Below are 26,298 nucleotides of genomic sequence, written 5' to 3'. Positions count from 1 at the left end.
GCGATGATAAATTGCCCTTAGTGTCCAAAATTGCCCTTAGTGTTGGTTGGGGTTACTGGGTTATGGGGATAGGGTGGAGGTGTTGACCTTGGGTAGGGTGCTCTTTCCAAGAGACGGTGCAGACTTGATGGACCAAATAGCCTCCTTCTGCACTGTAAATTCTATGATAGGTCCACCAGGTTTGGCAGAAAGCTGTTGGCAGTCATGGTGCCAGGGTAGAAGGCGCAGAAAGTAATGAGAAAAGAGGCTTGAAGCAAAAGAGAGTGCAGAGATACAGAGAATTTGGTCCACAGACCAGGGGCTATGAAGAATACTGCTGGTCTGGGAATGCTACACCCAGGACAGATGTAAATTCAGCGAAGCTACATGTTGCGCCTGCAATAGGAAGGGTGCTTCAGGAGGAATTGCAAGGTTAGGCAGAGCCTACAGTGGGCCAACAAAAAGAACTCAGAATCCAGAGCACAGTGTTGAGCATAACCCTAAAAACGGATTTGAAGTATACAGGGCGGAATTCTCTCAGCCCGGGGCCGAGCCGGAGAATCCCCGTGACCGGGCCACCACAACGCCGGCACGCGATTCTCCGCAGAGCGGATAATTGGAACCATTGGCACCGGCGTGTTTGGCGCGGCGCCGGTCGCGGGCTGCTCTCCGTGGCCGGCCCGTCGATTCTCGGGCCGGGATGGGCCGAGCGGCCGTCGTGGAAACACTGAGTCCACACCTGCTTTCAGCTGGCAGGAACTCAGCGTGGAAGGGTCGGGTGGCGGCCTGTGGGGCGGGGGGGGGGGGGCGGGCGCCAGCCCTGGGGGGGCCTCCGATGCGGCCTGGCCCGCAACCGGGGCCCACTGATTAGCGGGCCGGCCTCTCTGGCTGGGGGCCTCCTTTCCTACGTGCTGGCCCCTGTAGTCCTGTGCCATGTTGCATCGGGGCCGGCGCGTTGATGGAGGCCACTGCGCATGCGCGCGTTGGCAATGGCACCACTGCGCATGTGCACGTTGGCGCCGGCGCCACTGCGCAGGCACGGATCCCGTGGCACCCAGTTCGCGAAGGCATTCACAACGGCGTGGACACTCTGCCGCGGGATGAGAGCATCCCGCCCACAGTTTCAACAACATTAAAGTGGGCAATGTGGCCCAATTACAATTGTGCTAATGGTAAACGGTCAGCCATTTGGATTGGAGGTGGACATGGGTGCTGCCGCTACAGTTGTTGGTGAGCAAATGAATCATTACCAGCCCCAGAAGTTAAGAAGCACGGCCAGGCTAGCCACGTCTACTATGGAAGCTGGGAACAACCAAAACACCCACGAGCTACTGGCATAAGTCAGCTCAACTGTCTCTGTTAGTAGTGGCGGGGGTGGGGTGGAAGTCTGATGGGCTAAGAATGACTTTTTCACATTAGATTAAATTGGTTAGAAATCTTCAAAATTAATAAAGAAGACTTTTGAGACAAAGCAGCTGAGTACACTGGCATAGGACACGTTGGTATTCGGAGAAACAAATTCTCTAGAAGCTTTGTCTAATCCTAATCCAATGGAAAGCTTACTGCAAGACCTACCCAAGGTGGTTGTCCATCTAGATGATGTACAGCTAACAGAGGCGTCTGAAGAGGAGCACTGAAGAAGATTTTTAAAAATTTAAGAAGGCCGGAGTAAGGTTGAGAAGGGAAAAATGTACGTTCCAAATTCAGGAAGTGAAGTACTTAGGATTTAGGGTAGATGCCAAAGGGCTGCACCCTATGGAGGAGAAGATGAAAGCAATTAAGCAAGCACCAGCTCCCAAAAATACGTCATAATTGACATCCTTTTGAGGAATGGTGAACTATTATGGCAGATTTATTCCTAATCTTTCGCCAATGTTGACACCTCTACACACACTACTCAAGAAGCGCCAGGGTGGTATTGGAGAGAGCATCGGAGGAGGCCTTTGAACAGGTCAAACTAGCTTTGTAGTCAGCGAGACTCTTGGCTCATTTTAACGCCTCAAAAGAGTTCATTCTAACCTGCGACGCATGCCTTTATGGAATCAGGGAAGCTTTGGTGCACAAGATGGAATATGGGGCAGAAAGACCTGTCGCCTATGCTTTGAGGAGTCTGACCGATGCTGAACACCCTTACTCGCAAATCGAAAAAGAGGGACTAGCATAACCTTTGGATGATAAAGTTGCACAATAGGTTTATGGCCGACAGTCCATAGTAGTCACCGACCACAAACTCGGTTGGGCTTTTTTATGGAGGAGAAGGCGGCTCCCCCTATACCTTCAGTAGGTGCTCAACACTGGGCTCTATTGTTGGCAGCCTATGAATATACATTTCTACATAGGCCTGGCACACACATTTTGGACAGCAAATGTTTTAAGCCGCCTTCCACTACTCAAAAGTATACCACCTCCACCAGTGCTACAGGAGATTGTTCTTGCTTTAAACTTTCTCAGTCCATTGCCTGTATCGGCATGACAGGTCAGGTTTGCGATTCAAAAAGACTGCATCTGCGGCGGGATTCTCCTCTACCCGGCGGAGCGGGCTGTACCGACGGCGAGGAGTGGCGTGAACCACTCCGGTGTCGGGCCACCCGGAACGTGCGGAATCCTCTGCACCTTCAGTGGCTAGGCCGGCGGCGGCGGGTTTGGCGCCACGCCAGTCGGCGCGGAAGGACTTGGCGCCACGCCAACCGGCGGCGAAGGGCCTCCGCCGGCTGGCGTGAGTTGGCCCATGCGCGGGAACGCCACCATGTGCTGGCGCCATCCCGGTGCATGCGCAGGGGGGTTCTTCTCTGCGCCGGCCATGGCGGAGGTTGACAGCAGCCAGCGCGGAGGGAAAGAGTGCCCCCAAGGCACAGGCCCGCCCGCGGATCGGTGGGCCCCAATCGCGGGCCAGGCCACCATGGGGCCCCCCTTGCAAGGACCACATCTCCCCGCGCCCCCCCCCCCCTCCCCCCCCGAGGACTCCGGTACGGACCTGCTGTATTTTATGCCGGAGGGACCCGCCAAAAACGGACGGCCCCTCGGCCCATTGGGGGCCGGAGAATCGCCGGGGGGGGGGGGGCGATGCCAACGGCCCCCAACCGGCACTGCACGATTCCCGCCCCGGCGAAAACCGTTGGCAGAGAATCCGGCAACCGGCGTCGGGGTGGCAGGGCAGGATTCACATCGCCCCCAGGCGATTCTCCGGCCCGGCGGGATGTCGGAGAATCCTGCCCCTTGGGCGAAATTCTCCGACCCTCCGCCGGGTCGAAGAATCGCCGGGGGCTGGCGTGAATCCCGCCCCCGCCGCTTGCCGAAGTCTCCGGCACCAGAGATTCGGCGGGGGCGGGAATCGTGCCGCGCCGGTTAGCGGGCCCCCCCCGCGCGATTCTCCGGCCCGGATGGGCTGAAGTCCCGCCGCTAAAATGCCTGTCGCGCCGGCGTCAATTAAACCACCCACCTTACCGGCGGGACAAGGCGGTGCGGGCGGGCTCCGGGGTCCTGGAGGGGGGGCGGGTTGATCTGGCCCCGGGGGGTGCCCCCACGGTGGCCTGGCCCGCGATCGGGGCCCACCGATCCGCGGGCGGGCCTGTGCCGTGGGGGCACTCTTTCCCTTCCGCCTCCGCCACGGTCTCCACCATGGTGGAGGCAGAAGAGACTCCCTCCACTGCGCATGCGTGGGAAGCTGTCAGCGGCCGCTGACGCTCCCGCGCATGCGCCGCCCGGAGATGTCATTTCCGCGCCAGCTGGCGGGGCACCAAAGGCCTTTTCCGCCAGCTGGCGGGGCGGAAATTCCTCCGGCGCCGTCCTAGCCCCTCAATGTTGGGGCTCGGCCCCCAAAGATGCGGAGCATTCCGCACCTTTGGGGTGGCGCGATGCCCGTCTGATTTGTGCCATTTTGGGCGCCAGTCGGCGGACATCGCGCCGTTTCCGGAGAATTTCGCCCCTTATCTCTAGTCAAACATCTTGGGCGGGATTCTCCAATAGTGGGGCTATGTCCCCACTCCAGCATCAAAACGCAGGCGAATCAGTCTGGACTTTCCTGCAGAAAGATCAGAATGATTCTCCTACCTGAAGTGGGCTAGCAGGGCCCCGGAGTACTCCTCGCAACTCCGGCTGCTGATACGGGGCCCTCCACTTCCTGACCGGAGTCCACACATGCGCACGGCGGCGGCCTGCGGCGGCCGCCCGCGCGACATGGCGGACCCACACTGCGGACTGGCCCCCAAACGATAACCCCCCCCCCACGAAATCACACGCGCCCATGGATCTGGCACCCAATCTCTAGCCTGGCCATCTGTGAGGCCCCCCCCCCCCCTGTGAAGGACCCCTCTGCCCCCCACCAAGGAGGCCGTGGACTGAGTCCGCAGCCGCCACGCCAAATTCCCGATGTGTGGGACCATGAGAGACCCACGCCGTCGGGAACTCGGCCAGATACACTTGGAGAATCAATCAATGGCCCCCTACCCACGCTGCGTGAATTTGCGTCGATTCTCCGGGGACCGGAGAATCGTGGGAGCGGCGGCACGCTGGACTTTGCCGTCAACGGCCATTCTCCGCTCCCGCGCCGATCGCAATTTTGGTGCGGAGGCTCGGAGAGTCCCGCCCCTGGTTCTCCATGGCTGGCATGACACCAACAGGTCTGAGCAGTTACGACTCTTTCAGAAAAGAAAAGACAAGTTAATTTGTGAAGGCGGCGAAATATTATGGGTAGCAAGGGTGATCTTTCCCTCTCCCGCTGGACAGCTATTATTGCAAGAGCTACACTATGCCCACCCTGGGATGACAATTAAAATGCTCGCATGCAGTTATGTGTGGTGACCCAGGATGGATATCGAAATAGAGAATCTGGCCAAACAATGTGACCAGTGTCAAATGCAGCGAAAATTGCCATCTGCGTTAATGCACCCTGGAAGTGGCCAGGCCAACAATGGGTGTGACTCTTCATCACTTTTGTAGGCCCATTCATGGGCTCCAGTTCTTGCCCATCATAGATGCTCACTTCAAGCAGTTTAACATGCACAAAATTAAGTCCACGGCCTTATCAGCAACAGCAGAAAAATTACGACAGACATTCACCACCCACAGGTTGTCCAAGATGCTGGTCTCAGATAATGGGACTGCTTTTGCTCGTGAAGTGTTCCAAAATTTCATTCGAACCAACAGCGTTCAACATATTTGGGCAGCTCTCTACCACCCTACTTCAAATGGATTGGCTGTCCAAACATTCAAAACTACCATGAAGAAACAGTCATCAGCCTCTCTACAAACCAGACTGGCCCATTTCCTGCTCACCAATAGAACAACACCTCATCTCACCTGCAATGCAGAACAATGCGAGCAGCAGGGTTCAATTCCCGTACTGGCCTCCCTGAACAGGCGCCAGAATGTGGCGACTAGGGGTTTTTCACAGTAACTTAATTGAAGCTTACTTGTGACAATAAGTGATTATTATTATTAGGTGTTAGACCCGCTGAGTTGCTAATGGGCATATGCATTAGAGCACAGTTCAATGTGATATTTCTGAATTTGGCGGGGAGGGTGGAGGTAAAGCAGAACGCACAGAAGAGTCACCATGACTCGAGAAAACCTGCGAGAACACTTGAGGTGGTGACTAGGTATAGGTAAAGAATTTTGGTGCTGGTCCAAATTGGGTCCCTGGAACAGTCGTGACCAGAACAAGTCCAATGTCATTTGAGATATTAATAACCTTTATTGTCACAAGTAGACATATATTAACACTGCAATGAAGTTACTGTGAAAGTCCCTTAGTCGCCACATTCTGGCGCCTATTCGGGACACGGAGAGGAATTCAGAATGTCCAATTCATCTAACAGCACATCTTTCGGGATTGTGAGAGGAAACCCGGAGGAAACCCACACAGACATGGGAGAACATGCAGACTCCACACAGACAGTGACCCAAGCCGGGAATCGAACCTGGGACCCTGGAGCTGTGAAGCAACGGTGCTAACCACTATGCTATCATGCTGCCCACATGTCCAAGGAAAACGGTAAGAAACATCTGGCCCGTTTGATAAGGAGAGAACTGCACACTGAACCAGTGGGGTAGCCTGCCCCTAATACCATGGCAGCGATATTGCTATAGATGAAAGTAATACTGCAGCAAGCTACCCTGAAGAAGAACCCAGTAATGTTCAAGGAGGAATTAGCGAAATTATCTGCACCAATGTACCTTCACAAATTGAGAGTCAAATAAAGAGGTTCAAACCAAAGTTATCTTCACTGCGGGAGCAGCCATTAATGAATTACGATGCTCTCAAAGGATCAGGAAGTCCCTAGGCATGCTTAGCTTATGAGGGACTGTGCTAAGATCCATTCGTTGTATAATATTGTAAATAGTTCAAATGTTATTGTAATGTGTTAATCAGGAATGTAAAGAGGGAGGGATGCTGAAGCGTGCCTCTTGAAGGGGGTAATTCTCAGAGTGTCATGTGACCCACAGAGCCAAAGGGATCAGAGCATGGGGTTGACCGCGGGTTCCCCTGGCAATAAGGAGTTTGGAGTTGTGGAACATAAGAACTAGGAGCAGGAGTAGGCCATCTGGCCCCTCGAGCCTGCTCCGCCATTCAATGAGACCATGGCTGATCTTTTTTGGACTTAGCTCCACTTTCCAGCCTGAACACCATGCCCTTAATCCCTTTATTCTGCGAAAAACTATCTATCTTTATCTTAAAAACATTTAATGAAGGAGCCTCTACTGCTTCACTGGGCAAGGAATTCCATAGATTCACAACCCTTTGGGTGAAGACGTTCCTCCTAAGCTCAGTCCTAAATGTACTTCCCCTTATTTTGAGGCTATGCCCCCTAGTTCTGCTTTCACCCGCCAGTGGAAACAACCTGCCCGCATCTATCCTATCTATTCCCTTCATAATTTTATACGTTTCTATAAGATTCCCCCGCATCCTTCTAAATTCCAACGAGTACAGTCCCAGTCTACTCAACCTCTCCTCGTAATCCAACCCCTTCAGCTCTGGGATTAACCTAGTGAATCTCCTCTGCACACCCTCCAGTGCCAGTACGTCCTTTCTCAAGTAAGGAGACCAAAACTGAACACTCCAGGTGTGGCCTCACTAACACCTTATACAATTGCAGCATAACCCCCCTAGTCTTAAACTCCATCCCTCTAGCAATGAAGGACAACATTCCATTTGCCTTCTTAATCACCTGTTGCACCTGTAAACCAACTTTTTGCGACTCATGCTCTAGCACACACAGGTCTCTCTGCACAGCGGTATGTTTTCATATCTTATCATTTAAATAATAATTCCTTTTGCTATTATTCCTACCAAAATGGATAACCTCACCTTTGGCAACATTATATTCCATCTGCCAGACCCTAGCCCAAATCCTTCTGCAGACTTCCGGTATCCTTTGCACGTTTTGCTAAAGTACGATAACTTTATGTCACTCTTTGTAAATAGTATTTACCTCAATAAACTGTTTATTCGTTAATTTACTTGGTGGTTGGCAGTCTTTCAGGATACAGCATAGACAGAAAGTTCCTGCTATTATACAATATTTTTATTCTAAAAACAAGGGAGAAATGCAATGCATATTTTCTGAAATTAAAGATTTTGGGAAGGCAACAGCAAAGTTATTTGTATCTTAAGCAAATTTCAGGAAGCAGTGGATGAATAGAGCTACAATTATACCATGAGGTCGGTATTTTTTGATGTACTTGGGGTGTGTAATGTCCTTACCTCAAGTCAGTCACGTAGTATGCTGTTTCAACAAACCTGTATTTTAATGATGGACAACCACTGGTCATCCTTTGGCTACAGTGGAACCCAAGGCAATTTCGACAACTGCATCGGTAACCTTTCATAGAATTTACAGTGCAGAAGGAGGCCATTCGGCCCATTGAGCCTGCACCAGGAAACACCATTGACAATGGCGGGAACGGTAGATACCGCTGGCGGGCCACCTCCCCCCACCAAAAATCATGCACTATGGTTTCACATTACCAGGGTCCCAGGTTCGATTCCTGGCTTGGGTCACTATCTGTGTGGAGTCTGCATGTTCTCCCCGTGTCTGCGTGGGTTTCCTCCGGGTGCTTCGATTACCTCCCACAAGTCCCGAAAGACATGCGGTTAGGTAATTTGGACAGTCTGAATTCTCCCTCTGTGTACCCGAACAGGTGGTGGAGTGTGGCGACTAGGGGCTATTCACAGTATTTTCATTGCAGTGTTAATGTAAGCCTACTTGGGACAATAAAGATCATTATTATTATTATAAGGTGAAAAGATGCAGACAGGCTCAATTAGATCTGGAGACATGGCCAGTTTTGTGGTATATTTTAACAACATCTCCAGGACCTTGGCTGTCATGTTTCATTGAACATTACACCTGCGGCAAGTAAATTATGTCCACTAGCAGTGGTGATGACTGTACTAAGAATTTCAATCACCTTGTATATATTGTATATATTACAGTTGTATGCTTATTTGGTGGTGACAGTATGTCATAACATTCTGGTTTTAAGTTGGCATTTTCAGACAAATTCAGCTGTCGGTTATCACGACATTTTTAAACTCATTCATGGGATTTGAGCATCGCCAGTGTTGAGTGTCAGGTATTTGTGTGACAATCTTAGGTTAACAGTCATCAAATGGCTTTCTCTCTATGCATGTTTCTAATCATACTGCAATCTGTGTACTGGTTCACATCAACAGACAACATTCATAGAATGCTCAATATTAGAGATCATCAATAAAGCTGTAATGCACAATAAAATGAAGATGAAATTGTTAAACAGTTCATAAATTTGTAAATTGGACTGTGTGAACACTGGAAGTCTATCTGGTATAGTCATGAGTATTTGGAGAGAGATTTGACGTGGGCAAACTGCTAGAATCCTTCCTGTTTATTTTCTTTGTTCCCATTCCTTTTTTATTTTATTTTATTATTTTGGTCCCTGGACCCAAAATCAGGATGTGTCTTTAAGCAGAAGACTCAGTTGAAACAACCTACTTGCCAGGTCACTGTGTTCCCAGGTTTTGTATTTTGGAGAGAAGAAGCCAGACTCTTTGTCACCGAGTGGATCTTAGGAACCAACTTTGGAGGGAATTGGTTCAGTTGGTCAACTGGAAACCGGTGGGTTGGCCAGAGAGAGGGGGCAAAATTCTCCCCCAACGGCGCGATGTCCGCCGACTGGCGCCCAAAACAGGGCCAATAAGACGGGCATCGCGCTGCCCCAAAGGTGCGGAATGCTCCGCATCTTTGGGGGCCGAGCCCCGACATTGAGGGGCTAGGCCGACGCCGGAGGGATTTCCGCCCCGCCAGCTGGCAGAAACGGCCTTTGTTGCCCCGCCAGCTGGCGCAGAAATGACATCCCCGGGCAGCGCATGCGCGGGAGCGTTAGCGGCCGCTGTCAGTTTCCTGCGCATGCGCAGTGGGGAGAGTCTCTTCCGCCTCCGCCATGATGGAGGCCGTAGCGGAGGCGGAAGGGAAAGAGTGCCCCCACGGCACAGGCCCGCCCGCGGATCGGTGGGCCCCGATCGCGGGCCAGGCCACCGTGGGGCGCCCCCCGGGGTCAGATCGCCCCGCGCCCCCCCCAGGACCCCGGAGCCCGCCCACGCCGCCTTGTCCCGCCGGTAAATACCTACTTTAATTTACGCCGGCGGGACAGGCAATTTCTCGGCGGGACTTCGGCCCATCCGGGCCGGAGAATTGAGCGGGGGGACCCGCTGGGGGGTCGGAGAATGACGCCCAGTGTTCTGCATGACAACCGTCAGTGATTGATTCCTGTATGGTGCTTGCTGAGAGAACTGAGTAGAAGTGTTTCGACCTTGGAAGTGAAAGAAATGCTTTCTCTCTCTCTGTTGCTTGCTGAAGTGCAAGACCTGCTTTATTGTTCTGAAAGCAATGAATGCCTGGCACATCTTTTGCTGTAAACCTGAAATGATGTTGAATCGATTGAGAAATCAGCCGTTTTCAGAATAAGACATCTTGAACATAGAAGGAAGAAGTACCTAAACATTGACTGGAAGTTATTCCATTGTATCAAAGATCCTTATCCCTTTATTTTTATTAATATTTTTTTCTTTCCCTTTCAACCACCCTTTCCTCTGTGTTGTTTGTGTGTGTGTGTAGAGAGGGAGTGGAGAGGTAGTAGGTAGTAAGTTACATTTTCTGCCCATTTAATTATAAAACTGTACATAATAAAAGGTTACTTGTGTTTTAAAATTATGTAATTTTAGTTTATTGCACTCAGCCAAGGACTTCAGGGGCGGAATTCTCCCCCCCACGCCGGGGGGGAGAATCGGCGGGGCGCCGCGCGAGTCCCGCCACGCAGCCCCGGCACCCGCACGCTATTCTCCCACCCCCCCAACCGGCGCGGCGAGAATGACGGCTGGCCGCTGGGAGAATCGGCGCTTGCTGGTTTGCAATGTGCGAGCGGCGATTCTCCGGCCCGGATGGGTCGAGCGGCCTGCCCAACACGACGGGTTCCCGCTGGCGCCGTCCACACCTGGTCGCTGCCGGCGGGAACAGCGCAGGAACCCTGGGGGGGCGGCCTGTGGGGAGGAGGGGGGTTCCTGCACCGGCGGGGGGGCCTCAAAAGGGGTCTGGCCCACAATCGGTGCCCACCGATCGGCAGGCCGGCCTCTCTGAAGGAGGACATCCTTTCCTCCACCGTCCCGCAAGATCCATTCAACATCTTCTTGCGGGACGGCCTTTGGGGAGTTCGGCAACCTCGCATACGCGGGTGATGTCATTCGCCGCTTTTACATGGCGCCAAGGCCCGGCGCACGTAAATGACGCGACACCGCTCCTAGTCCCCCGGGGGCGGGAGAATAGGGGGCTGGGAGCGGGCTCCGACGCCGGAGTGAAACACTCCAGGGGCGTCATTCTCCGACCCCCCGCCGGGTCGGAGAATGGCCGTTGGCCGCCGTGAATCCCGCCCCCGCCGAAGTCTCCGGTACCGGAGATTGGGCAGGGGCGGGAATCGGGCCGTGCCGGTTGGCGGGACCCATCGCTGGATTCTCCAGCCCGGATGGGCCGAAGTCCCGCCCAGAAATTGCCTGTCCCGCCGGCGTAAATCAAACCTGGTATTTACCGGCGGGACCAGGCGGCGTGTGCGGGCTCCGGGGTCCTGGGGGGGGCGCGGGGCGATCTGACCCCGGGGGGTGCCCCCACGGTGGCCTGGCCCGCGATCGGGACCCACCGATCCGCGGGTGGGCCTGTGCCGTGGGGGCACTCTTTCCCATCCGCCTCCGCTACGGCCTCCACCATGGCGGAGGCGGAAGAGACTCTCCCCACTGCGCATGCGCGGGAAACTGTCAGCGGCCGCTGACGCTCCCGCGCATGCGCCGCATTTCCGCGCCAGCTGGCGGGGCAACAAACGCCATTTCCGCCAGCTGGCGGGGCGGAAATCCCTCCGGCGTCGGCCTAGCCCCTCAATGTTGGGGCTAGGCCGCCAAAGATGCGGAGCATTCCGCACCTTTGGGCCGGCGCGATGCCCGTCTGATTGGCGCCGTGTTTGGCACCAGTCGGCGGACATCGCGCCGTTGGGGGAGAATTTCGCCCCAGTTTTCACTCTGGTGTCGGCACTTAGACTCCCGATGGGAGAATTGCGCCCCAGGTATTTTAAATAAAATCTCATTTTGCCTGTATTGTAAATCCAGGTCACGTGGGGCTGGAATTGACCAAGCCCAGCGTGTCGTGACACAAATATTAGACTGTATTTCACAGGGAAGAGGAACATATTGTTTCCTGCCCACCCACAGCAAGAGTTGACTCGCAGCTGATGCACCTGAGAGAAGCCAGCTCAACAGCCGTAGTGAGCTGGGGTGGGCTAAATGAATAGAGAGTGGGACTTCCGCCCTTTAGTGGAATCTTTGAGATCTGCCAGCCAATCTGATTGGCCAGGAGCTCTAGCAAGCCAAGCAATGCCAATAGCTAGTAGGGAGTGCTGCTGGGACTGCAAGGAGGCCCGCAGACAAAGAGGACATGGATACTATGAGATGCTATTGGATGAGGAGGGATCTGGGACCCTAAGGTGATGGGGACGGATGGAAGGTTTTAAGGCCAGGCAGTGAGGAACAAAGGAGAGGTATCATCTTGGGGGAGGGTTGCCCCGATGCACACAGGCTGTGCCCTCCTTCCTTCCCAACCTTTAAGCAGTTTCCTAAAAGAAATGGCCTGAACACTCCTGTCCGCTTACCCATGTAAACCATTTGATGGCAAGGGTATCAGTTAGCTTGGTAACAAGCTCAATAGCCATTCATTATTTATGTAAAAATGGTGGGCGGGCTACTGATTTCAGCACCGACCTGCCTACTGTGTTATGGGGGACAGCTCGGGGGGTAGGCACGAACGTAGTGAGCTTAAATCCCCCTGCTGGAAACATGCCTGGTGAGGGGACGTGTTAGGGGTGACGTGGCAGGGGTGATTTCTGTAAATTCCACACCATTAACTGCAGACTGGCCTCCGAATTTGTCATGTGTCAGAAATTATGTCACAGAGATTTGAATATCTTAATACAAATGTTTCTGCATGGAATTGTCTGATTAAAATGATTCCAACCTAAAACTATCTGCAAAGTAGATTCAGGTTTTTTTTAAAAAGAAAACTGCATGAAAATATTCCGTTTTACAAATGAGAAACAATTTTAAAATTATATTGACTGATTATTACTGGAAATTTGATACTAACTTGAACATGCATATTTTATAGGTGTTCCAGATTGCATATGTTATAATAAAGGCAGCTAATTCTCCACGTCCTGGGAACTGGATTTTAGAGCGTTCAATTGATGGAATCACTTACAAACCATGGCAGTACTACGCTACAACCGATACAGAATGTCTTACTCGTTACAACATTGTGCCTCGGTCAGGTAACCCAACGTACATATCAGATGATGAAATTATTTGCACCTCCTTCTACTCAAAGATTCAACCCTTGGAAAATGGTGAGGTAAGGCTGGAAGTTAAGCTAAACAGTTCTGATGTTGTGTGTAAAAAATACTGTCATTTAAAGTAAATGTAAACAGAATTGAGTCATGCAGGTATTGACTTGCTCCTAGTATTGCATCTGTGCAGTTTGACCTGATATCACTAATGCATGTACTGAAAAATTTCTAATAAATAATTTACGATGTGTTGAACGGTAACATCATGGACTCAACTCGCAGGTGAATGGAAATAATGCACAAAATGAAAAAGGTGCTGCAGAGAAACTCAGGAATTACAACACAGAAAATACTCAGGGGGCAGCATGGCAGAGTTAGGGGCAGGATATACCCACCTGCACGCTCCACTGCCGACCCTCTTGATATTTACGGATCAGAGGGTAGGGCCAGGAGAAACAGATTTTTGATCCCCTGTGAATTGCCCCTAGCAGAAGAGACCACATATTACATGGTATATGTGTTCAGCTGGGGCCATTGTAAGAAACAAATAGAACCTCAACCCCACCTGCTTTGAAATGTATTTATTTTTGGCCCGCCCTTTCGACAATCATAGGTCCTAACTACGGATTGGAAATGGAAATTGCTGTCCTCTGGAATCCTCATCCTTTTGGTGTCACTGTCTTTTTAAAGGTGTAGCCGCATACAACGGTGTGGCTTTCCTCATGAGTTCAGGATTATAGGAAGGATGTGGTTGCGCTAGAATGCATGCAAAGGGGATTCGCCAGGATATTGCCTGGGCTGGTGCATTTCAATTATGAAAAGAGGCTTGTTAGGCTGGGGTTGTTTTCCTTAGAGCAGAGAAGGCAAAGGGGGGACATGATTGAGGTGAACAAATTATGAGGGACATCAAAAGGGTAGATTAGAAGAAAATTGCCCCCTTATAGGGGGGGTAATTAACCAGGGGCATAGATTAAAGGCAAGGAGCAGGAGGTTTAGAGGGGATTTGAGGAAATCCTTTTCATCCAGAAGGGGGGTGGAAATCTGGAACTCACTGCCTGGAAGGGCGGTAGAGGCGGGAACTCTCACAACATTTAAGAAGTATTTAGATGAGCAGTTGAAATGCCGTAGCATACAAGGCTGCGTACACGTTCTGGAAATGGGATAAGAATAGGTCGGCGCTTGATGGCTGGCACAGTTACGATGGGCTGATGGGCTTCTTTCGGGCCACCTGGAATACAGGTGGTACCCTGACTTTGGTGAGTATGATACAGGCTGGACTCTGCCCGACAATTCTATTTCAAATTTTAATGGAAGTACTGTTGAAGAGAAGTGGCATCCAGATCCAGATGAAACATTGTACATTGTACAAAGACCTTTGAAGAAAAGGGCAAAAATACAATACTTTGTAACTCATGCACCATCAAAATATGAGGGGATATTTTTCTGGATAATGGTGCTCGTGCATGCAGGTTAGCCTGATGCACAGCAGATATTGGAAGATTGAATTGTCTACAAAATTATGAGGGGCATAGACAGAGTGGATAGTCAGAGGCTTTTCCCCAGGGTAGAGGGGTCAATTACTAGGGGGCATAGGTTTAAGGTGAGAGGGGCAAGGTTTAGAGTAGATGTACGAGGCAAGTTTTTTACACAGAGGGTAGTGGGTGCCTGGAACTCGCTACCGGAGGAGGTGGTGGAAGCAGGGATGATAGTGATATTTAAGGGGCATCTTGACAAATACATGAATAGGATGGGAATAGAGGGATACAGACCCAGGAAGTGTAGAAGATTGTAGTTTAGTTGGGCAGCATGGTCGGCACGGGCTTGGAGGGCCGAAGGGCCTGTTTCTGTGCTGTACATTTCTTTGTTCTTTGAATGCGTTGTACTGTACACAGAATCCGTGCGATTTTATGAAATGCACTGCACTCTGACAATCTATTGCCTCTGGCTCAAGGAAACTAGCTCCTATAAAATTTTTGTAACCTCCTTGCAGTCATCCTAAAGGCCACTGTGGGAATCTTCTCTGTGACAGCAAGATCAGCTCACGTAGACGAAGATGAGCTTCTCGCTAATGATCCCTGATTCTGGCTATTTTAAAGGATTTAGAAATGTTCAGATTTGCTGCATTTCTGCCATGATTCTAAAACATCAATAATTCCTTTGAGCCTCACCTCCTCTCCCTTTGAAAATTGGTCTGACAGGAAAATAATTCAGAAAGCTGGTGTTTGCTGTTTTTGATCCTGAAAAATAAGTTTTCTCCACGAGTGCTGTTGTGAAAGGACAACATTGTTTCATTGCTGTTCCTTCATTCTGTTGATCAGGAACAGTGCCAAGGGCAATCATTTTCAAACTTTCCCTCCTGTCAAATTCAAAAAGGCAAACTTAGTGGCGTAGGAAATATTAGCAGAAATTGAAACAGAGTGGCACGTTCAATCAGGCTGTGAGCCCATTCTGAGAAAGGCAATCAGCTGGTCCCCCTGCATCGCCTAAGTTGTCACTTCCGAATATGATAATCAACCAGCTGGGTTGGCTGCATAACTGCGAGCTATTGAGTAACCTTATGAAAACAACATCTGGAAGCATATTATGTTGATATAGTGGTTGTAACGCAAAAATATCTGCAGTAGAGAGGAAACAAAATACATTTGTAACCGGATTCAAGTCTTTTGTTTAGCTTTTGGAAATTAGAAATATTTCTGGCTGCTCACATTAGACTGGAAAAATATTTGCTGAGCTTCATTACTTTAAAATTAACTCCCTTGTTCAAGATAAGTGAAAGAAGTAATCCAAATAAATAATGTCTTCAGTTCCAGACATGTAATTACTTCAACCATCTGTGAACCACTGTGCAATTGTTTGTGTATTAAAGAGCTGTTATTACAACACAATGGTCAGATATGATTTGTGCATTAATATTTAGAAAATTACCAGTTACACAATTTTGTACGTGAAGTATTTCTATGGTGTAGGATGAAATATGGGCAATTTCTTTGAAGTATGGATTGTTTGGCTTAGTCATTTAAGCAGTTGGAATTCAACAAACAGTATATTACAGTTCTTACTGTGATGCTCTCATTCAGTAATATCATTGTATCAATAGATGTTTAGAGAATAAAGGACACATTTGTAAACATTTGATGAACGTGAATTCTTATAGCATACTTGCGAATATGAAGTTAAGTACTTACTCATGATATTGCCCTATTTTGGGTTCAGATTCACACTTCCCTTATTAATGGAAGGCCGAGTGCTGAAGATCCATCCTCAACTTTGCTGGAGTTCACCTCGACTCGTTACATTCGTCTGAGGCTTGAGAGAATTAGGACCCTTAATGCTGACCTCATGACATTAGCTTACAATGATGCAAAGGATATTGACCCTATTGTTACAAGAAGGGTGAGATGTTTTGCCTTTTATTTAACAAAAATGTCAATCTTGAGTTATATTACCTTCAATAATTATCTATGATAGATTATATTTTGAGGGCTCTAATTTTTTCATTCCTTTGACTTTAAGAAACCTTATTAAAATAATATTTAATTAAACTTTTAATATGCAATCCATTTCTTGGGCGAGATTCTCCGACCACCCACCGTCGGGTCGGAGAATCGCCGGGGGCTGGCGTGAATCCCGCCCCCGCCGGTTGCCGAATTCTCCGGCACCGGATATTCGGCGGGGGCGGGAATCGCGCCGCACCAGTTGGCGGCCCCCCCCCCCATGATTCTCCGGCCTGGATGGGCCGAAGTCCCGCTGCTAAAATGCCTGTGCCGCTGGCGTAGATTAAACCACCTACCTTACCGGCAGGACAAGGCGGCGCGGGCGGGCTCCGGGGTCCTAGGGGGGGGGGGGGGGGGCGATCTGGCCCCGGGAGGGTGCCCCCACGGTGGCCTGGCCCGCGATCGGGGCCCACCGATCCGTGGGCGGGCCTGTGCCGTGGGGGCACTCTTTTCCTTCCGCCTTTGCCACGGTCTCCACCATGGCGGAGGCGGAAGAGACTCCCTCCACTGCGCATGCGCGGGAATGCCGTCAGCAGCTGCTAACGCTCCCGCGCATGGCCGCCTAGAGATGTCATTTCCGCGCCAGCTGGCGGGGCACCAAAGGCCTTTTCTGCCAGCTGGTGGGGCGGAAATTAGTCCGGCGCGGGCCTAGCCCCTTAAGGTTGTGGCCCGGGCCCCCAAGATGCGACTGCGCCGTTTTGGGCACCAGTCGGCGGACATCGCGCCGATACCGGAGAATTTCGCCCCATATCTTAAGTTGTAAGTTTATTTTAGTCAACCCAGATTTTGCACAATAATAGGGGTATTAACAAACAACATGCAGCTGTTTCACCCTTATTGTACATTTATACCTGGATTAACAATGTTTAAGAAGTAATTTGGGAAGATAAAGTATAGTCGTGTATGTATAAGGGTCTAGAAAATAAAGGGTTACTGGAGGATTGAGTGCAGTACTACTCACAGAATGGTATAAGAAAACACATGACACTACATCAGTGTAGTGTTGGACAGAGCCATGTGTAGAAGCCAGCATGGAGACAAACTTGGACCATTACTGTACTTACGTGTATAATATCTTGTAGTGAATAAATATTGCTGATGAACTACCTAAGACTACAAATACCTTAATAAGACCTATTGAACTGTGCACAACAATCAACGGCAGTATAGTGATTATGGTACTGAATCCAAAGGTTGAGTTTAAATCTTGCCATACCAAATTGTGAATTTGAATTAAATAAAGCTGGCAATAGATCAGTTAGCACTAGAAAATGACCATGAAAGCCATCGAATTTGTTGTGAAAAAAATACAATTGATTCACTAATAGCCTGAAATCCTATTGAACCTACTTGTGACCCTTATTGCCCCCAGGAAACTAGATGGACAAGACCTATGGTCATGCTCATCTTGCCCATATCACAAGAACACATTTTTTAAAATGCTTAACGTTATGCTGAAACTGATACAGAACTAAAATAATGTGAAACAATGCTTAAACTTGCAAAAGTGTAATTATGCTTGATATAATACAAAGCTGCAGGACAACTGGGCTATAAATTTGTTAAAATCTGCATATATCTCTGGATGACACAAACAAACGGTGTTACTTTGACTAAAACTATTTCAGATTCTGTCTTATCCACGTTACTAATAGTATATAGCAGTGAAGTGGATATGATTAACAATTACAATAACACATTTCATTGGAAGTGTTAATCTTGGGTAATGGTTTTTAATATTGCTATTCAAGACATTTTAATATTGATCACAGGGAGAAATTGTTAGTTTGTAATTACAATGATAATAGCTTTAAAATCAAACATTTACTTTTTGTAAAATCAGTTTGATTATTGGTATACAATATAAATGGCTATTTATTTTCAAAAGGCTTTTGTGACATGAGTGCTAATTTTCTTATTTTTTCATTGCCAGCCAATGTTTGAGAATGGGGTTATTGATCGTGTGTGAAGCACTGTTTCCAGTTTGTGGCTCCTTCTTCCTTCTTTCACCCTATTTTATTTTGCTCACTGGAGATGATTTAAGATAAAATAAAACCTGCCAGCATTTAAGTTTAGGATCCTAACTGTATGCCCTGGTTGGGACAATGAACTGGGTTTAAAAAGGCAGCCCCTATGTTTGAGATTCTCATTTCAATGGCCACATCCAGAGTAAGTAAGGTAGAATAATATTATACACTTATTGAAGTTTATAATGCTTGTTCCTTTTCCTTTTTAGTATTACTACTCTCTGAAAGACATTTCTGTTGGTGGGATGTGCATCTGCTACGGACACGCAAGTGCTTGCCCTCTCGATTTAGTAACAAATGTATGTATATTTCTTTTTTAAAGAAGCAATGTAGAGAATTGTCATGCACTTTATCTCTTACTCAGAAAGATAAGAACAAGTGTTGTAAAGCCTACTCATGGTGGATTAGCCAAAAGGTATATGTGACTCACAGACCACCTTTATCAGACATACATTCATTCCTCCAAGCAACTAATTGGATGCATTGGTTTTGATCTTCGAACATTCCTAGATTTTCGGATGATTTGTGGAATACAAGGTGGCACACATAACCCTGCTATTCAAGAATGGATGGAATGAGAACAAGGAACTTCAGTCCAGTTAGCCTGACATCCATATATGAGCAAATGCTCAAATCTATTATTATTATTTAAAAAAATATTTTTTGAAAATTTTTGGCCAACCATCACAGTACATTGTGTATCCTTTACACAGTAATATCACAATATAAATAACAATGGCCAGTTTTATAAACAAGAAATAAATAATATATAAACAAAAACAAAACTAAATGGCAACTGCCTTGTCCCAGATAAATATTCTCCAAAAATATGTTTTAACCGTCCAATATACAATTATCTATGACAACAACCTATACATATTATACTTATATACTTATATATTAACATCCCTGAGAATCCCTCTGGTTCCTCCCCCCCCCCCCCCCCCCCCCCCCCGGGTTGCTGCTGCTGTCTTCTTCTTTTCCATTCCCTCTATCTTTCTGTGAGGTATTCGACGAACGGTTGCCACCGCCTGGTGAACCCTTGAGCTGATCCCCTTAGGACGAACTTAATCCGTTCCAGCTTTATAAACCCTGCCATGTCATTTATCCAGGTCTCCACACCCGGAGGCTTGGCTTCCTTCCACATCAACAGTATCCTGCGCCGGGCTACTAGGGACGCAAAGGCCAAAACATCAGCCTCTTTCGCCTCCTGCACTCCCGGCTCTTCTGCAACCCCGAATATAGCCAACCCCAGCTTGGTTCGACCTGGACCCCCACCACCTTCGAAAGCACCTTTGTCACCCCCCACCCAAAACCCCTGTAGTGCCGGACATGACCAGAACATGTGGGTGTGATTCGCTGGGCTTCTCGAGCATCTCGCACACTTATCCTCTACTCCAAAAAATTTACTGAGCCGTGCTCCAGTCATATGCGCCCTGTGTAACACCTTAAATTGTATCAGGCTTAGCCTGGCACACGAGGACGATGAGTTTACCCTACTTAGGGCATCAGCCCACAGCCCCTCCTCAATCTCCTCCCCCAGCTCTTCTTCCCATTTCCCTTTCAGCTCATCTACCATAATCTCCCCCTCGTCCCTCATTTCCCTATTTATGTCTGATACCTTACCGTCCCCCACCCATGTCTTTGAGATCACTCTGTCCTGCATCTCCTGCGTCGGGAGCTGCGGGAATTCCCTCACCTGTTGCCTCGCAAAAGCCCTCAGTTGCATATACCGGAATGCATTCCCTTGGGGCAACCCATATTTTTCGGCCAGCGCTCCCAGACTTGCAAACGTCCCATCTACAAACAGATCTCTCAATTGTGTTACTCCTGCTCTTTGCCATGTTCCAAATCCCCCATCCATTCTCCCCGGAGCAAACCTATGATTATTTCTTATCGGGGACCACACCGAGGCTCCCGTCTTTCCCCTATGCCGTCTCCATTGCCCCCAATTTTCAGAGTAGCCACCACCACCAGGCTTGTGGCGTATTTCTTCGGTGAGAACGGCAACGGCGCCGTCACCATGGCTTGTAGGCAAGTCCCCCTACAGGACGCCTTCTCCAATCTCTTCCACGCCGCTCCCTCCTCTTCTCCCATCCACTTACATACCATTGAGATGTTGGCGGCCCAGTAGTAATCACTCAGGCTCGGTAGCGCCAGCCCCCCCCTATCCCTACTACGCTGCAAAAAATCCCTTCCTCACTCTCGGGGTCTTCCCGGCCCACACAAAACTCATGATACTCTTCTCAATCCTTTTGAAAAAAGCCTTCGTGATCACCACCGGGAGGCACTGAAACACAAAGAGGAATCTCGGGAGGACCACCATTTTAACCGCTTGTACCCTCCCTGCAGTGACAGGGATACCATGTCCCATCTCTTGAAGTCCTCCTCCATCTGTTCCACCAACCGCGTTAAGTTTAACCTATGCAATGTACCCCAATTCTTGGCTATCTGGATCCCCAAGTAGCGAAAGTCCCTTGTTACCTTCCTCAGCGGTAAGTCCTCTATTTCTCTGCTCTGCTCCCCTGGATGCACCACAAACAGCTCACTTTTCCCCATGTTCAGCTTATATCCTGAAAATTCTCCAAACTCCCCAAGTATCCGCATTATCTCTGGCATCCCCTCCGCCGGGTCCGCCACATACACCAATAAATCGTCCGCGTAAAGAGATACCCGGTGTTCCTCTCCTCCCCTGAGTACTACCCTCCACTTCCTGGAACCCCTCAATGCTATTGCCAGGGGCTCAATCGCCAGTGCAAACAATAATGGGGACAGAGGACATCCCTGCCTCGTCCCTCTATGGAGCCGAAAATACGCAGACACCCGTCCATTCGTGACCACGCTCGCCATCGGGGCCCTATACAGCAGCTGTACCCATCTAATATACTCATCTCCAAAGCCAAATCTCCTCAACACCTCCCACAAATAATCCCACTCCACTCTATCAAATGCTTTCACGGCATCCATCGCCACCACTATCTCCGCTTCCCCCTCTGGTGGGGGCATCATCATTACCCCTAGCAGCCTCCGTATATTCGTATTCAGCTGTCTCCCCTTCAAAAACCCAGTTTGGTCCTCATGGACTACCCCCGGGACACAATCCTCTATCCTCATTGCCATTACCTTGGCCAGAATCTTGGCATCTACATTTAGGAGGGAAATAGGTCTATAGGACCCGCATTGCAGCGGGTCTTTTTCCTTCTTTAGGAGAAGCGATATCGTTGCCTCCGACATAGTCGGGGGCAGCTGTCCCCTTTCCTTTGCCTCATTAAAGGTTCTCATCAGTATCGGGGCAAGCAAGTCCACATATTTCCTATAAAATTCGACTGGAAATCCATCCGGTCCCGGAGCCTTCCCCGCCTGCATACTCCTAATTCCTTTCACTACTTCCTCTATCTCGATCTGAGCTCCCAGTCCCACCCTCTCCTGCTCCTCCACCTTAGGAAATTCCAGCCGGTCCAGGAAGCACATCATTCTCTCCTTCCCATCCGGGGGCCGAGCTTCGTATAATCTTTTATAGAATGCCTTGAACACTCCATTCACTCTCTCCGCTCCCCGCTCTATCTCTCCTTCCTCATCCCTCACTCCCCCTATTTCCCTCGCTGCTCCCCTTTTCCTCAATTGATGGGCCAGCAACCTGCTCGCCTTCTCCCCATACTCATACTGTACACCCTGTGCCTTCCTCCACTGTGCTTCTGCAGTACCCGTTGTCAGCAAGTCAAATTCTACGTGTAACCTTTGCCTTTCCCTGTACAATCCCTCCTCCGGTGCCTCCGCATATTGCCTGTCCACCCTCAGAAGTTCTTGCAGCAACCGCTCCCGTTCCCTACTCTCCTGCTTTCCTTTATGTGCCCTTATTGATATCAGCTCCCCTCTAACCACTGCCTTCAGCGCCTCCCAGACCACTCCCACCTGAACCTCACCGTTATCATTGAGTTCCAAGCATTTTTCAATGCACCCCCTCACCCTTAGACACACCCCTTCATCTGCCATTAGTCCCATGTCCATTCTCCAGGGTGGACGCCCTTCTGTTTCCTCCCCTATCTCCAAGTCTACCCAATGTGGAGCGTGATCCGAAATGGCTATAGCCGTATACTCCGTCCCCCTCACCTTCGGGATCAACGCCCTTCCCAAGACAAAAAAGTCTATTCGCGAATAAACTTTGTGGACATGGGAGAAAAACGAAAACTCCTTACTCCTAGGTCTACTAAATCTCAAACAAAGAACAAAGAACAAAGAAATGTACAGCACAGGAACAGGCCCTTCGGCCCTCCAAGCCCGTGCCGACCATACTGCCCGACTAAACTACAATCTTCTACACTTCCTGGGTCCGTATCCTTCTATTCCCATCCTATTCATATATTTGTCAAGATGCCCCTTAAATGTCCCTATCGTCCCTGCCTCCACTACCTCCTCCGGTAGTGAGTTCCAGGCACCCACTACCCTCTGCGTAAAAAACTTGCCTCGTACATCTACTCTAAACTTTGCCCCTCTCACCTTAAACCTATGCCCCCTAGTAATTGACCCCTCTACCCTGGGGAAAAGCCTCTGACTATCCACTCTGTCTATGCCCCTCATAATTTTGTATACCTCTATCAGGTCGCCCCTCAACCTCCTTCGTTCCAGTGAGAACAAACCGAGTTTATTCAATCGCTCCTCATAGCTTATGCCCTCCATACCAGGCAACATTCTGGTAAATCTCTTCTGCACCCTCTCTAAAGCCTCCACATCCTTCTGGTAGTGTGGCGACCAGAATTGAACACTATACTCCAAGTGTGGCCTAACTAAGGTTCTATACAGCTGCAACATGACTTGCCAATTCTTATACTCAATGCCCCGGCCAATGAAGGCAAGCATGCCGTATGCCTTCTTGACTACCTTCTCCACCTGTGTAGCCCCTTTCAGTGATCTGTGGACCTGTACTCCTAGATCTCTTTGACTTTCAATACTCTTGAGGGTTCTACCATTCACTGTATATTCCCTACCTGCATTAGCCCTTCCAAAATGCATTACCTCACATTTGTCCAGGTTAAACTCCATCTGCCATCTCTCCGCCCAAGTCTCCAGACAATCTAAATCCTGCTGTATCCTCAGACAGTCCTCATCGCTATCCGCAATTCCACCAACCTTTGTGTCGTCTGCAAACTTACTAATCAGACCAGTTACATTTTCCTCCAAATCATTTATATATACTACAAAGAGCAAAGGTCCCAGCACTGATCCCTGTGGAACACCACTGGTCACAGCCCTCCAATTAGAAAAGCATCCCTCCATTGCTACCCTCTGCCTTCTATGGCCTAGCCAGTTCTGTATCCACCTTGCCAGTTCACCCCTGATCCCGTGTGACTTCACCTTTTGTACTAGTCTACCATGAGGGACCTTGTCAAAGGCCTTACTGAAGTCCATATAGACAACATCTACTGCCCTACCTGCATCAATCATCTTAGTGACCTCCTCGAAAAACTCTATCAAGTTAGTGAGACACGACCTCCCCTTCACAAAACCGTGCTGCCTCTCACTAATACGTCCATTTGCTTCCAAATGGGAGTAGATCCTGTCTCGAAGAATTCTCTCCAGTAATTTCCCTACCACTGAAGTAAGGCTCACCGGCCTGTAGTTCCCGGGATTATCCCTGCCACCCTTCTTAAACAGAGGAACAACATTGGCTATTCTCCAGTCCTCCGGGACATCCCCTGAAGACAGCGAGGATCCAAAGATTTCTGTCAAGGCCTCAGCAATTTCCTCTCCAGCCTCCTTCAGTATTCTGGGGTAGATCCCATCCGGCCCTGGGGACTTATCTACCTTAATATTTTTTAAGACACCCAACACCTCGTCTTTTTGGATCACAATGTGACCCAGGCTATCTACACCCCCTTCTCCAGACTCAACATCTACCAATTCCTTCTCTTTGGTGAATACTGATGCAAAGTATTCATTTAGTACCTCGCCCATTTCCTCTGGCTCCACACATAGATTCCCTTGCCTATCCTTCAGTGGGCCAACCCTTTCCCTGGCTACCCTCTTGCTTTTTATGTAAGTGTAAAAAGCCTTGGGATTTTCCTTAACCCTATTTGCCAATGACTTTTCATGACCCCTTCTAGCCCTCCTGACTCCCTGCTTAAGTTCCTTCCTACTTTCCTTATATGCCACACAGGCTTCGTCTGTTCCCAGCCTTTTAGCCCTGACAAATGCCTCCTTTTTCTTTTTGACGAGGCCTACAATATCATTCGTCATCCAAGGTTCCCGAAAATTGCCGTATTTGTCTTTCTTCCTCACAGGAACATGCCTGTCCTGTATTCCGATCAATTGACACTTGAAAGCCTCCCACATGTCAGATGTTGATTTGCCCTCAAACATCCGCCCCCAATCTATGCTCTTCAGTTCCCGCCTAATATTGTTATAATTAGCCTTCCCCCAATTTAGCACATTCATCCTCGGACCACTCTTATCCTTGTCCACCAGCACTTTAAAACTTACTGAATTGTGGTCACTGTTACCGAAATGCTCCCCTACTGAAACATCTACCACCTGGCCGGGCTCATTCCCCAATACCAGGTCCAGTACCGCCTCTTCCCTAGTTGGACTGTTTACATATTGTTTTAAGAAGCCCTCCTGGATGCTCCTTACAAACTCTGCCCCGTCTAAGCCCCTGGCACTAAGTGAGTCCCAGTCAATATTGGGGAAGTTGAAGTCTCCCATCACCACAACCCTGTTGTTTTTACTCTTTTCCAAAATCTGTCTACCTATCTGCTCCTCTATCTCCCGCTGGCTGTTGGGAGGCCTGTAGTATACCCCCAACATTGTGACTGCACCCTTCTTATTCCTGATCTCTACCCATATAGCCTCACTGCCCTCTGAGGTGTCCTCTCGCTGTATAGCTGTGATACTCTCCTGAACAAGTAGCGCAACTCCGCCTCCCCTTTTACATCCCCCTCTATCCCGCCTGAAACATCTAAAACCTGGAACGTTTAGCTGCCAATCCTGCCCTTCCCTCAACCAGGTCTCTGTAATGGCAACAACATCATAGTTCCAAGTAGTAATCCAAGCTCTAAGTTCATCTGCCTTACCCGTAATGCTCCTTGCATTAAAACATATGCACTTCAGGCCACCAGACCCGCTGTGTTCAGCAACTTCTCCCCGTCTGCTCTGCCTCAGAGCCACACTGTCCATATTCCCTAGTTCTCCCTCAACGCTCTCACCTTCTGACCTATTGCTCCCGTGCCCACCCCCCTGCCATACTAGTTTAAACCCTCCCGTGTGACACTAGCAAATCTCGCGGCCAGGATATTTATGCCTCTCCGGTTTAGATGCAACCCGTCCATCTTATACAGGTCACACCTGCCCCGGAAGAGCTCCCAGTGGTCCAGATAACCGAAACCCTCCCTCCTACACCAGCTGTTTAGCCACGTGTTTGTCTGCTCTATCTTCCTATTTCTAGCCTCACTGGCACGTGGCACAGGGAGTAATCCCGAGATTACAACCCTCGAGGTCCTGTCTTTTAACTTTCTGCCTAGCTCCCTGAACTCCTGCTGCAGGACCTCATGCCTCTTCCTGCCTATGTCGTTAGTACCAATATGTACAACGACCTCTACCTGTTTGCCCTCCCCCTTCAGGATTCCCTCTACCCGTTCGGAGACATCCTGGACCCTGGCACCAGGGAGGCAACATACCATCCTGGAGTCTCTTTCACGTCCACAGAAGCGCCTATCTGTTCCCCTGACTATAGAGTCCCCTATAACTATTACTCTTCTGCGCTTTGACCCTCCCTTCTGAACATCAGAGCCAGCCGTGGTGCCACTGCTCTGGCTGCTGCTGTTTTCCCCTGATAGGCTATCCCCCCCGACAGTATCCAAAGGGGTATATCTGTTCGAGAGGGGGACAACCACAGGGGATTCCTGCACTGACTGCCTGCCCTTTCTGGTGGTCACCCATTTCTCTGCCTG

At 49.4% G+C, this 26,298-nt stretch overlaps 1 protein-coding gene across 6 annotated transcripts in view; it reads left to right on the top strand.

The window, feature by feature from the left end:
• Positions 1-26,298, top strand: part of lama2 (laminin, alpha 2) — a 747,099-nt gene that overhangs the window by 268,523 nt on the left and 452,278 nt on the right. For all 6 annotated transcript variants that reach the window (XM_072499223.1, XM_072499224.1, XM_072499222.1 and 3 more), the window contains exons 4-6: positions 12,657-12,899; positions 16,048-16,227; positions 18,565-18,654. In XM_072499223.1, the coding sequence (XP_072355324.1) occupies positions 12,657-12,899; positions 16,048-16,227; positions 18,565-18,654 (513 nt within the window). The remainder of the gene's footprint in view (positions 1-12,656; positions 12,900-16,047; positions 16,228-18,564; positions 18,655-26,298) is intronic.

The sequence above is a fragment of the Scyliorhinus torazame genome, chromosome 4 (assembly GCF_047496885.1).
Source record: "Scyliorhinus torazame isolate Kashiwa2021f chromosome 4, sScyTor2.1, whole genome shotgun sequence".
Lineage (NCBI taxonomy): Eukaryota > Metazoa > Chordata > Chondrichthyes > Carcharhiniformes > Scyliorhinidae > Scyliorhinus > Scyliorhinus torazame.
Note: the sequence above shows the minus strand (reverse complement) of the source record. Positions and strands in the feature narration are given on the sequence as shown.